The sequence below is a fragment of the Jaculus jaculus genome, chromosome 6 (assembly GCF_020740685.1).
Source record: "Jaculus jaculus isolate mJacJac1 chromosome 6, mJacJac1.mat.Y.cur, whole genome shotgun sequence".
NCBI lineage: Eukaryota > Metazoa > Chordata > Mammalia > Rodentia > Dipodidae > Jaculus > Jaculus jaculus.
The window spans coordinates 120,324,858-120,339,400 of NC_059107.1; the positions used below are offsets into that span (position 1 = coordinate 120,324,858).

The 14,543-nt window shown below is 35.6% G+C and overlaps 1 protein-coding gene across 2 annotated transcripts in view; it reads left to right on the plus strand.

The window, feature by feature from the left end:
• The window catches only part of Zdhhc17 (zinc finger DHHC-type palmitoyltransferase 17), a 74,668-nt gene that overhangs the window by 40,824 nt on the left and 19,301 nt on the right, over nt 1–14,543 (plus strand). The window contains exons 6-9 of one of the 2 annotated variants that reach the window (XM_045152494.1): nt 1,839–1,903; nt 2,696–2,858; nt 8,787–8,912; nt 12,843–12,985. In XM_045152494.1, coding sequence (XP_045008429.1) covers nt 1,839–1,903; nt 2,696–2,858; nt 8,787–8,912; nt 12,843–12,985 — 497 coding nt within the window. Of the gene's footprint in view, nt 1–1,838; nt 1,904–2,695; nt 2,859–7,481; nt 7,597–8,786; nt 8,913–12,842; nt 12,986–14,543 lie in introns of those variants that run through there. The other variant, XM_045152495.1, reaches the window with a different exon arrangement.

The window sequence follows — 14,543 nt, forward strand, 5'->3', positions numbered from 1 at the left end:
TTATTTAGCTGATAAGTAAACAAGATACAGACAATTGATAGTCTCCACAAATAATCTGAGATTTTGTCAGGTCTTGTAAATTACCTCTTTTTTACCCCCGCAGAACTTAACTGGTTGAACTGGAATATGTTCCAAAATCTGTGACTTTGTGGTCTCTGCCAGATTAAGGATATAAATCCAATCCTGAAAATTGGAATTCTTTCAACTAACAGAACATACCAAGAGTTTTCTACAATGAAGGGCCTCAGTCAGGCAACCAGGGAAGTCCTGCATTTGTACCACATGCAACAGGAGAACTAGAAAGGAAACATACTTGTTTTAATTAATCATGAGATTTTGCTGAGTGCTTGGATTAAAGGCATGTGCTAATATGCCCGGCTCTAGATTTGGTTATTCTTTGTTGAAGCTAAAGTGTATATATTTCTTATATGAGAAACAAAGTTTGTCATTTCTTGAGAAAATATCTTTAAAGTTACATCTTTATTAAAAAATAAACCAGGGCTGGAGAGATGGCTTAGCGGTTAAGCACTTGCCTGTGAAGCCTAGGGACCATGGTTTGAGGCTCCATTCCCCAGTACCCAAGTAAGCCAGATGCACGCAGTGGCACATGCATCTGGAGTTTTCAGTGGGTGGAGGCCCTGATGTGCCCTTTCTCTCTCTGCCTCTTTCTCTGTCTGTTGCTCTCAAATAAATAAGTAAAAATAAACAACAACAAAAAAAGCTTTTAAAAATAAACCAACCTGTATATTGGACTGCTGAGTCTCAAGTCTCAATATGTCTACTAGTCATGTTAAATCTAGAACTGGATTCATAACAGATAAGATATGCCATTCTATTATGGCATTCACGGTGAGGAGCTTTTGCACCCAAGAATACACTCTAATTTTACAGTGCAGTGGCTCTCAGCTTTTTTCTTCGATAGTACAGTGGCAAGAGGCCCTGACACACCTATTCCCCCCACGTACCTCTTCTCTTTCTTTCTGTTTGCAAATAAGTTAAAAAGGTTTTTTAAAATATTTTATTTCTTTATTTATTTGAGAGAGAGAGAGAAGAGGCAGAGAGAAAGAGGGAGTTGGGCACACCAGGGCCTCCAGTCATTGCAAATGAACTCCAGGTGCATGGGCCCCCTTGTGCATCTGGGTTATGTGGGTCCTGGGGAATCGAACCTGGGTCCTTAGGCTTTGTAGGCAGATGCCTTAACTGCTTAGCCATTTCCCTAGCCCTAAAATGTTTTATAAAAGATAATTTTCAAAAACAAATGAAGAAGCAGTTACTTAAGTATTTTATTTAAAGATAAGGAGGTACTTGTCAAGATAATGAGCTAAAAAAGGTTAAAGTATAGAATGTGAGGCAGGATATTGCTTTATAAAATTGCCTTTTTTCTTATAAACATTGTAGAATTATTCTAAAAATGTATATACATAGCTATAATATATGAGAAAAATTATCCAAAGTTACTTGAATTCATTGAAAAGTTGGGTCTTTTTATTTTTTGTTTGGAAAAGCCTAAAAATAGAGTTTTGCCATTCCCTTCTGTTACTTATTAGTATTAGCAAGCTTTTCAGAGACTTAAGCCACTTAACCAGTCCTTTGTGGCGGAAAGCTCAGGATAGGCAAAGATCGCTATGCAAAACATTAAATGGAAAACTAAAGTACAATATGTAAACCAGTTAGACTGTCTGATGGCAATTCTTTGTTTTATTTTAAGGTTAAGAAAAGAAGCTTTAATAAATCATCTTTGATTGAGTAGTATTGGATTCTGTGATACATAAATAATATGTTTCCAAATAATTTTGAGTAGGATCTTAAAATTTTGCTATCTGACTTTACTCTATCAGGATGTAGATATGATGGACCAGAATGGAATGACACCTTTAATGTGGGCAGCTTATAGAACACATAGGTATGTATCCATTATAAAATATCCTATCATTTTAGCACAATATAATGGGAAATAGGTGACTAGGAAATCAGTCCATTTTTACTTCTTAGGATAAATAGTATGGAACGTAAATTACTCTGTGGGTGTTTTGGTGTCTATACTTACCTCACTAATTCCACCTTCTGTAATTCTTAACAATAATTTTTCAAGTGATTTTTATATTTGCCAGCTTTGTCTATTAGTATGTAAACTATCTTAACTAATTTTTGGAACAGTCCAGAAGGAAATGTAAAAAGTTTATGCTTCAATTATATAAAGTATTGACAGCATCACTTACTAGATTAAAAGTAGAAAATGGGGGTTGGAGATACGGCTTAGCAGTTAAGGCACTTGCCTGCAAAGCCTAAGGGCCCAGGTTAGACTCCCCAGTACCCACATAAGCCAGAAAAATAAGGTAGCACCTGTGTTTAGAGTTTGCTTGCAGTGGCTAGAGGCCTTGTTGTGCCAGTTCTCTCTCTTGCTCATTCTCATTCTCTCTCACACATACATAAAAGTAAAATAAAAAAAAAGAAATGTCAAGATCAAATATGTTGTTCCTTGGAGCCATAGCTACTTTATAGAAGGCTGCCAATAGATGATGGTTCATATTAGAATATTGTCTTATCATTGATTATAAAATTGTTGAGATTAGAATAGAAGTATTCCAAGATGGAATGAGAATGTAACCACAATCAGTTTAGTATCTGTAATGATTTTGATAATTGAAATTAGGGTTGTTGTTGTTTGTTTGTTTGTTTGTTTTTTCCTTTTCAGTGTGGATCCAACTAGATTGCTTTTAACATTCAATGTTTCAGTTAACCTTGGTGACAAGTATCACAAAAACACTGCTCTGCACTGGGCAGTACTAGCAGGGAATACCACAGTCATTAGTCTTCTCCTGGAAGCTGGAGCTAATGTCGATGCCCAGAATATCAAGGTAAAAATATTCTATGTTGATGATGCTCACAAAAACTACTAATATATGAATCCCTCCATGAAGCAGTGTGGGGTTTTTTTTGGCAGGGGGGAGGTAAACTTAGAAGGTGGAAGAAACTTTTTTATTTAGCTCAACCTTTTTGGCGCTCATAAAATAATTTGTCTTACAAACTTAAAAAAAATATTTACTTGTATCTTACGGTTTTAGAATACTTTTTGAATTTTGGTGGCATTTTTGAGTGAATTTGTACTGGTTTTTAGAAATTATATACTTATATTTTTATAGGTGAAAGGAAGTAGTTTCTTGGCTTTGTAAGAATTGCATTATAGAAATATGTTTATAGTTAAGCCACATTATTCATAATTCTAATAATTCTCTGACTTGGTAATTTTTATTCTGTATCTTTTGAGTGTTAAGACTTTAAAATTTGATGAATACCTTTATGATATTTATAGGAGATATCCCCCATGGTAAACTAACCCAGGATAAGTATACAAAATTAATCTTAAGAATCAAACCCAACTTATATGCACATTCTGAGTATTTAAAAGATTCAATTGGTAGTTTCAAATTTTTGATCACTTTTTTGTTTTTGGTTTTTCAAGGCAGAGGCTTACTCTAGCCCAAGCTGACCTGGAACTAACTCACTATGTAGTTTCAGGCTGACCTTGAACTCACAGTGATCCTCCTACCTCTGCTTCCCAAGTGCTGGGATTAAAGGCACGTGTCACTATGTCCCGGCTCTCTGTCACTCTTTTTAAAGCTTTAGGGTCCATTGTGTCTTTTACTAAAGTCTATGAAATGACTTTAAATATTGCTGGAAGTCATTGTGTCTGTTGAAAAATGTTTTTAAGTTTGGCTATATTCCTTATATTTTCTGAATTTCATAAATGTCTAAAGGGTATGTGTTAATTAAATCTGAAGGGAGTTTAAGCAATATACTAACCTGAAATGGCCAATCCAAAAGTAGGTATCTCTTGCTGGATCAGGGCATCTCCTTATTTTCCAATGAGTAATTCTCTCTTGATTTGCTTATTACTTTAAGAAGAGAAGGTTAAACTACTAAAAAATAACTTTAATTTTTAACCATAATTTTATTTAATAGTATAATGAATGTTTCAAAATGAGTCATTACAAGTTTTAATTTTAGCCTAAGTATTAGAAATAAGTTGAATAAAATGTTATATTTTCTTCTTTTTTTTAAGCTTCTTAGCCTTATCCCTACCCAGCATGATCAGATGATCCAGTATCTGTCACTAAACACAAGGGAAGAAGAACATTAACATACTATAATGACTGACACACGATGGGCATTATCAGTGTCTATTGGCTGAATGAATGAAGATTTGTATATTTTTCAATTTTTACCTAAAATGGTTTTCATGACTGCCAGAATACCTTTAGAAATTGTAGAGAATATTTGCTTTTCCAAAACTTTCAAAGTTGATGCTCTAAAAAGTTCTTAGTACTTGTAAGTAAACTAGGCTGACCTCACCAGAAGGATAAGGAAGAAGCTTGACTAAACTTGACCAGTATCGTTCTCTTAAGAATAATTGAGTGGTATTTCCTATGTTCATTATCTGCACTCCTCTGTGTGTGAGTGTACTTCTCATTGCTACTAGAATCCAGGCTTAAAGCCATATCAGTAATGCACTTCTTGTTACATTACTGGAAAAAACAAAACAAACAAACAAAAATAACCCAGAATCTATTTGTTTGGTAGCAATTTTTTTGATTTTTAAATTTTAATTTTTTTAGTTGTAGGTAATCTCTGTTTTTCTTTTCCCAGTTGCCATATTCATATACTGGAATGACAGCAATACCAAATAATTATGACAGCAAGATAGTGACAGTTTTAGAATTTAAAACCAGTGGTTTTTTTTTTAGAACTTTCAAACACATCTTCCCTAATTATAAAATTTTAGGTCACTTCTCTTCAATCACAATATTTAAGTAGTTGAGAAACGGTTTTTAGATTTCAACATCTTTTCACAAAAATAATGAAAAGTTGTGGTCCTCATTAGTCATTGCTACGAATGTTAATAAAACAAGAAAACTGGGCTGGACAGATTGTTCAGCGGTTAAGGTGCTTGCCTATGAAGCCTAAAGAACTGGATTCAGTTCCCCAGTCCCCATGTGAAGCCTGATGACAAAGTGATGCATGCATCTGGGGATCAGTTCCAGTGACAAGAGGGTCTGATATGTCCATACTCTTCTTCTCTCCCTCCCCCTCTCTATTTCTTTCTCTCTCTCTCTGCGAATAAATAAATAAATAAATTAGTTAGTTCTAAAAAAAAAAAAAAGAATCAGCTATGCAGAGATAAGTGGGAGATAAACTTTCCATGTTGAAACATGGAACTACAAGGTCCTAAGTGGGATATGGTTTGCCATACTTCAGAACAGAAATGAGGACAACTTGGCCGGAATACAGTGAGTAGGAAATTACCAAGTCATTCAGTACCATGATAAGAAGCTTGTTTTCTCAAGTTCTGAAGAACAGTTGAAAGATTTGAGTAGATTGGCTGTAGGATGTGATTTTTTAAATTTAAAATATTTTGGTTGAAGAATAAAGCATTAAAAAAATATGAAGGTTGAAAAAACAGGCTATTGTAAAAAGGCAAGTAAAAAAAAAAAATGATGCTAGGCCAGGTGTGGTGGCACACGCCTTTAATCCAACAGTCGGAAGGGAGAGGTGCAAGAATAGCTGTGAGTTCAAGGCCAGCCTGGTCGAGAGTAAGACCCTTCCTTGAAAAATAAAAAGGGGTGTTAGCCTGCCTAGTACACAGGGACCAGCAGTGGAGATAAATGAAGGAGTTTGAGTGTAGTATTTTAGAATAGAAATGACAGAGGGATATAGAAAACATGGATGTTGTCAGTTTTATTTCAATTAGCTCAGTATCTTGTACATGTTGAAGTTGTGAAGACTGAAGGAGAAATACTATTTAGGGATGGCAGTGAAAATTCTACCACTGAGCCACCAATAAAAGTTTATTTAGGGGTGAAGGTGGTAGGAATCAATTCTGTTTGGTAATATTTAAATGTAAAATGATACCTTTTTACTAGTAATTATTGAATTGCTACAAATGTTGAAAAGGAAAAATCCATTTAAAAAACCCAACAATATAAATTCATTGCTCAGAAATTGGACATTTATTTATACCTACATGTTTTTCATTTTAAATCTTGGGGAAAATAATCTTACTAAAACTGAATTGCAAAAGTAGGATATAGTTTACAAATCTAAATTTGACTTTGAAACCAAGATTTAGCTGGGTGTGGTAGTGCACGCCTTTAATCCCAGCCCTTGGGAGGCAGAGGTAGGAGGATCACCATGAGTTCAAAGCTGCCCTGAGACTACATTGAGAATGCCAGGTCAGTCTGGGTTAGAGGGAGACCTTACCTTGAAAACAAAACAAAGACACACAAAAAAAACTATAAAATTTCTTCAAACAATATGAAACAAGCATACTTGTGTTGTAATTACTATTTCATCCTATTCTAAAATGCTTTTAAAATAAGATCAAGCTATAAGTTTCTTTAAAATCTGTTTTTATATTAACTGGAAATTTGTCCTTATAAGTTAGTTATATAATAAAGGAGGTTTGTTCCTTTAATATGTAAAACAGATGATTTTTTTTTGTATTAGAGTAAGGTAGGACAATGGATATTAAGTGATGGCAATATTAAATAGCTGTTGTTCAGAAAAATCAGAACTAGCTAAGTACCCTTGACTAGAGTTTGTTGTTCTGAGGTCCCCCTTGGGCCTTGGGTAGGGTGGGCCCCTGAGCCCTTAAAAAAGTTAACAAGATGTATCAGCAGTTTTCTGGGTAGAAGAATAGTGGTTTTGTCAGATATGATTCAAAAAAATTTAAGTTGCAGTTGCATAGAATAATATGAATCTTGTTAAATTCTAACAATAAAGAGAGAAGTAATTTGTATACTACGAATAGTAAAACGTTTATGGCCAGTTCTTTTTATGTTTGTATCTTTTTTGAATTTCTAAGTTATACTTTATCCCCTAGTTAGTGTTTTATAAGTAAATGTAGACAAATTGAGTTTGGAGAGAACAGTTAATCTGAGTGCTTCCTAAGCATTTATAATCTTTTTCTGAAATTATTAAAGAACATAAAGTTAGCTCACATAAAATAAAAAGTTAATGATATTAACATACTGAAATATCTCATGTAGCTTCTTGGAAAGAAAAGAGAAACATTTCAGAATAACTGGTTGTTCATTACTTCTTGAATACCTGACCCTAGATGGTCTCCAAGCATTTTTTCTCTAGTTTTGACAATGAAATTTATTCCCACTAAGTAACAATTTAAGGGATTTGCCACCCTAGCCATGTTTATTGATAAAAACTCCTGAATAATTTCCCGTTACCAGTGACACAATCTGTAAATACTCCATGTGGATTCTTGCTGATGATGCTTCTATTAGTAGTAGCTATTCTCTTGGCTGGGACATGGAGTAATCAGATATAGACTTGATTTAGATCCCTGAATTTAGTTTACAATTCTTTAATTGTTTATCTATTTTGCCAGCTGAATAAAAGAACTATACAGTCAGATGACTAGAGGAGTAGCAGTTGAAAGAATTTTTAAAGCTCCCTCAATCTTTTTGTCTAGGCAATCCTTAGGTGTCCCAAGGCCCTCTAGTGGAAGGGATGCTCAGCTGGACCGAGGCCACTGCAGGATATTCTCGGGGAGTTGTTATCCAAGGGATTGCTATTATTCAGGTAATCTTTATAGTTTGGATTAATTAGCTGGTTCTGACAATTTAGGTGATGGAATTCTGGAATTAGCAAGGAAATATTTAAAATAAATATCATACACTCACCTAGATTAGCTCATTCCTTATTAAATATTACTGGCTTTTATTCAAAATCTATGTGGGCTTTTTTGGTGGGGGGGCATTGTTTGTTTTATTTAGTGATATTTGTTGCTGTTGGTGGTAGTGATTTTATTTTTTTATGTGTTTTTAAAAACTTCATTATATACTTGACGAGTGATTGTCCCTCATAATAAAGTAGCTAAGACTCCCTCCTCCTTATATCCATTATATCCATTATTTATAAGTAAAATTTCAGTGTTAAAAAACAATTTGAGTATCATATTTTAAATTCTGGCAGACAGTGCTTAGCTTTTTTAGCTAAAGAATCAGATAAATAGTGGAGGACACTAAATAGAATGGAAATGTAGTTTTTGAATTTACAAAAGGGGAAAGCAGTATTAAATTAGTAAAACAAAAAGAACAGATCTAGGATTGAGAATGTGTGCTTCTTGTTTCTTCCTTTGTTTCAGCCCTTTCAGCCTGTTCACTGTGCTCCCCTGTATTCTTTTTCCTGATTCCTAGCTTAAACAAAACTGTGTTCTTGAAATCAATTCTCTTGTTCTCTTTGGACATTTCCATGTGGGTGAATGATTTACAGTAGGTCCAAGGCCAGTACAGTAGCAGCTGAAATAGAAGGTGACTTTTCTTTTTCTTCCCTGTTCTCTTCTGAAGACTCATTCTGTTGCTGAAGTAAATCTGACAGTGTGCTGTATGTAGCAGAAGGTGTTGTAGCAATAAGCATTGCAAGTGAAATCTATAGAGAAGATGAAATAACTGATTAGACTTTTAATAGCCATTGATCCAGCAGGTACTAAAATACCTACTTTTTGATTTGCTCTCTAATTTGTCAAGGTGCAAGCAAAATTCGAACCTGAAAAATAAATTGAGAAAAATATTTTATGCTCTACTTTGAATGGTAAATGATGACAAATGTGTAATGCTATTTAGATTTTTTAAGTTGACTTTACCCAATGTCCAAACAATGTTAATGAATTAATGCAATCCACTTATTTTTATGGAAGTTCTTTAAAAGTTATTAAATGAAATATTTTTTCTTTTATTTTTAATGTGGCTTTCTACTACTTACATTACCAGGGTGAATCAGCACTTGATTTGGCAAAGCAGAGAAAAAACGTGTGGATGATTAACCATTTGCAAGAGGCCAGGCAAGCAAAAGGATATGACAATCCCTCTTTCCTTAGAAAGCTCAAGGCTGATAAGGTAACTAACTCATGGCTGAAGACTTTTCAGCTTGTGGTGATGTTTTTTAAGAGTCATTGCCATACTTAATGAGGATATTCAAATACTTTAATTTTGGCATTTTCCAGTGTGGTTCTAAAAATATTTCAGCTAGACTCAAATGAAGGTAAACTGCAGTTTCTCTGAAGTCCATTTCACAATAGAAATTTTTTTTTTTTTGGTTTTTCGAGGTAGGGTCTCACTCTGGCTCAGGCTGACCTGGAATTCACTATGGAGTCTCAGGGTGGCCTCGAACTCTCGGAGATCCTCCTACCTCTGCCTCCCGAGTGCTGGGATTAAAGGCGTGCGCCACCACGCCCGGCTACAATAGAAAATTTTTAAATCTTGACCATGATTTTGTTTGTCAGCCTATTGAAGTGTGTTATGCATTTAGAACATGAGAAAGAAACACACAAGAGAATAGTGCCATGTTGGACTCATAATTTTATTTCAACTAAAAGTCATTCCACAGAGGAAATGTATTTGAACAGTATAGTAGACAGACATGGGAAATTTTGTTATAGAATATGATTTTAAAAGCTCTTGGATTTTTAAAGTTAGAGAAAAGGGCAAATTTATGGTCCAGTAATTATAAACTGCTTACAAATAAGTTGGAGAAAAATCTCTTGTATTCCTACTTCAGAAATGTAAAATCCAGGGCTAGAGAAATGGCTCAGTCATTAAGGCGCTTATATGCAAAACCTAACCATCCAGGTTCGATTCCCCAGTACCCAGGTGGAACCAGATACACAAAGTAGTACATGCATCTGGAGTTTGTTTGCAGAGGCAAGAGGCCCTGGCATACCCATTCTCTCTACTTGCCCCCTCCTTCCCCCTTTCTCCCTGCAAATGAATAAATAAAAATATTTTAAAATAAACTATAAAAATTCATGAAGATAGAACAATATAAATTACTCTATTAGAACATGTGGAACATCCTGTGGAGAAGTGACCAAGTGTTGTTTTACTCCAGATAGGGCAGACCAAAAAAAGAAAGAACACTGGTGTCTAGCTTAGTGAACCATTGAGAGGTTTAGGAGTAGAGAAGCAAGACCACCCCTGCATGGGTGACCAAACAAAAGCTGCATCTCAGAGCTTCCTGATTGGCTACAGTCGGCACCATGGTACAGTCTCCTCTCTGCTGCAGTTGTTTGGGGCCTTGTGAATCTTGTAACTTGTTTGATGAGCTTCCCAAACCACCTCCTTTCAAGGAGGAGAGCTTTCAATTTTAGGAAGCAGGCACACAACAGAACAATGGGAAGTAGACCAAATAATGACAGCAGCCACAACACTAAAACTAGGACCTCTAAGACCTGAAGAAAACCTAACATTGATAGACAGGGAGCAAGAGTATAGGGATGAAAAAGTATTCAGCATACCCTCTGGTATGGTAAAACAGATACCAGTAGGTTAAGGCCTTGAGAGACTCTCAAAGAAATCTTCACTGAACACATCAAACATAATCAAGTGTATAGACTAAAGACAAACAATCTTGAAATCTTACACTAATATAAAGTGAGCCAAATGACAGCAGTCTTGAAAATCAGAAATCATAGAAGTCAGAGGAAACTGGTACATTTTTCAGATACTGAAAGCCAAGAACTGTTAGTCCAGAATCCTATGTTCAGAGAAAATAATGATTCAGAATTGAAGCAGAAATCCAGACATATTCAAAGAAGGACAATTAAGCATTTCTCACTAGTAGATGTACCTTAAAAGAATGAAAGAAGTCCTCTGAGAGCTGCAGCCATGTGTACCTGCAGATCAGCTGGGCTGCTAGCTAGGTGGCTGTTGAGTGTTATGCACACTCGTGGCATGATCATAAGGTTCCCCTAAGGTACTTGGTTTGCTGCTCTTGGTCAAAGCTACCTTGTAGAAAGTGCTCCTGGGCTTGGAGGCTGTCATGCTGGAACTGTATCATTGAGCAGGAGCAGTCTTCAACACCTACATCTCTGTGCCCATGATGATTTGCCTATTAGAATGACTAAAGTAAAACTTTTGTTTGTTTGTTTGTTTTTGTTTTTCCAGGTAGGGTCTCACTCTAGTCCAGGCTGACCTGGAAATTCATTATGTAGTCTCAGGGTGGCCTCGAACTCATGGTGATCTCCAACCTCTGCCTCCTGCATGCTTGGATTAAAGGCATGCACCACCACACCTGCCTCTAAAATAAAACAATTTTAAACACAGGATTGGAGAGATGGCTCAGCGATTAGAGGTGCTTGCTTGCAAAGCCTGCTGGCCTGGGTGTTCAATTCCTCAATGCCACATAAAGCCAGACACAAAAAGTAACACGAGCATCTGGCATTTGTTTGCAGTGACAAAGAGATCTTGGTATGTGTATATACACACACACACGCACACACAGTCAAATAAAAAGATTTTTTTTTTTCTTGTGGTAGGGTCTCACTCTAGCCAAGGCTGACCTGGAATTCATTATGTAGTCTTAGGGTGGCCTTGAGCTCATGGGATCCTTGCACCCCTGCCTCCCCAGTGCTGGAATTAAAGGTGTGCGCCACCATGCCAGGCTAAATAAAAAGAAATTTTAAAAAATTTTGGTTTATTTATTTGATAGCAACAGATGGACAGAGAGAGAGAGAGAGAGAATGAGAGAATGGGTGCACCAGGGCCTCCAGCCACTGCAAATGAACTCCAGATGCATGCACCACCTTGTGCATCTGGCTTATGTGGGTTCTGGGGAATCAAGCCTCAATCTATGGTCCTTAGGCTTCACAGGCAAGCACTTAACTGCTAAGCCATCTCTCCACCCCAATAAAAAGAAATTTAAAGCAACATTTGGACAGTACATGCTGATGGCTGGGTCACTCAGGCTTGTTGGTGGGAATGTGAAATTGTAGAGTATCTTAGCCGTTTGTCAATTTCTTTACAAAAAAAAAAAAACAACCCATAATACATGTGGTACAGAAATTATACTTACCTAAGAGATATGAAAACTTTTATTCACATAGAAACATAAACACCAGTGTTTAGTGTTTAGCGACTTTATGATAGCCCCCAGACTGTAAACATCTTCAGTGGGTTAAGCAGATATGATGAACACACATCATGAAAATCCTTCTAGCAGTAAAAAGTTGAATATCTTCAATTGTTTTTTTTTCACCTAAGGTAACTCTAGAGAGACCTGATAGCTGGTAGGTTTGTGAGGCACTATTATATGAGACAATGAATGGTATTTTATATTGCCACTAAGATATAATTGTGACAAAGAGGATTGTATGTTTTATAGTAACCAGTGTGGGCTTTCTGATTAACGTCCAGTCCAGTATAGAAATGAAATGAAATTCTTTAGTTTTAAGCTCTCTGCCTTGAAAGGTGTTGAGAGGCCCATATCTCTCTATTCTGTGGGCTCTGGAATCCAGTAAGTTAACTTTATTCTTCATCTTATTTTATGATTTTAAAATTACCATTTGGAATGTCTTTTCTAAGTTAAGTAACTTCTGGCCTCTTCTTGTCTAATACAGTTCCTAGACTACAGATGGTCATTCTGATTATCTCTGAATTTCTAGTACCAGTGCCTCTGTTAAAATGGGGTGGTGTGTTTGATGAACTACTTTCTAGGCAGCTGCTGTCTTTCTGTCTCACTGTGTAGAACCCACTCCCATAACTTCACCTTCTAGTCTCATTTATCATAGTATTAGCTCTTTTTAGAACAGTTTTTTGTAGGTTTAGTCCTGATGTAATGGTAATTTTAAGTTATTTGTGTATATATGTGTGGGATGTGTATTGGTTTAGTGTCTGTCCCCAGAGATAGCATGTTAAATGCTCTTCTTATAGGAGGCATGTGTGAATAGATGAATGAATTTTACATTTGGTTGCATAGGTTTACAAAGATAACAATTTGGATCAACATTATTTGAAATGTGTAAAAACCTTCTCTATTTGTTTTTTATACAGGAATTTCGGCAGAAAGTGATGCTAGGAACTCCTTTCCTAGTTATTTGGCTGGTTGGGTTTATAGCAGACCTCAACATTGATTCCTGGCTCATTAAAGGGCTCATGTATGGTGGTGTTTGGGCTACAGTACAATTTCTTTCAAAGTAAGTGTGTTCTTTTTGACTATATTTTAATCTTATGACAATATAATTGCTACCCTGCCATATAAAAAGACTGTTTTATATGTTTAGAACATTCCCTTTAAATAGCATTTTGGATATGTGAAATCTTAGATTTTTTTTTTTTAGCATTGTTAAGATTATTCTAATGGTACTTTAATGACAGAAGTCTAGCATGTAATTTTTGAAGCTAAACTACAGTTGAGAAATACTTACAATATTTCTTCAGAAGTGAAATTGAGTTTGTTGGACTATGAATTGAATGTTTGTTATTTGTTTTAGGTAATAATACTCGTTCATCCTTCTGTAGACATTGTATTTTATTTGGTTATAGGCTATTGCAAGGAAGAAGTTTGACTTTTTTAAATATCAGGGTGGAGTTTAAGCACAATTATGAGGTATGAGGTAGACTTAGTTTTTAAAAATTCCTCTTTTTTTCTTTAAACATTGTGGCCATTTCCTTATTCTCATATCTTTAAGTCCTTTAGCTATATTCAGTAAACCTAGGAAGGTGTCTGGGATCTAGAACTTCCTACTTAATTTGCTTTCCCTTAGTATGTTATTTTCACCTGAATTTTAGAAAAGAGCTGTGGAAATAATTTGCCTGCCAATAATCAGTAATAAGCTAGTGTTACTGAGTCTCAGAAGGGGCTAAATTCAAATTAGTTGCAGTTCAGTATTTCTGGGAGATTCAACAGAACTTACACATAGGAAGTCACCAAGACTACATGATCTATGAGGACTGTAGATCCTTTGAATATTTAATATAATTTATTAATATAAATCTTAAGTTCAACTAAATCATCTAGTTCATTGAGAAAATTTGCTTCAACTTTAACTGAAATGTTTAGCTTAAAAGAAAAAATACAGAGAAAAAAATTGAGCATTGTGGGGCTACAGAGATAGTTTAGTAGTTAAGGCACTTGCCTGCAAAGCCAAAGGACCTCAGTTTGATTCCCCAGGACTCACATAAGCCAGATGCACTAGGTAGTGCATGTATCTGGAGTTTGTTTGCAGTGGCTGGAAGCCCTGTCGTGTCTATTCTCTCTCACTCTGCCTCTTTCCCTCTCTCAAATAAATAATAAAATGAATATTAAATATTAAAAAGGGGTTGGAGAGATGGCCTAGTGGTTAAGTGCTTGCCTGTGAAGCCTAAGGACCCGGGTTCGAGGCTCAATTCCCCAGGACCCACGTAAGCCAGATGCATAAGGGGGCACATGCATCTGGAGTTTGTTAGCAGTGGCTGGACGCCCTGGTGCATCCATTCTCTATCTATCTGCCTCTTTCTCTCTCTGTCCTGTTGCTCTCAAATAAATAAATAAAAATAAGCAAAAAATTTTTTTTAATATTAAAAAAAATTGAGCATTGTTTTATGCTCATTTTCAAACTTTGTCACACCTTTTTGGATAATAGGCTAGGTGATTGAATTGCTATATGTATTCTTAAGTAAATTACTAACTAAAGAGATAGAGTAAGTGTACTAAAATTCAGAAATTGAAAAGTTCTTGGAATATAATTTTACTTCCTGGTCCATTAAAAGGAA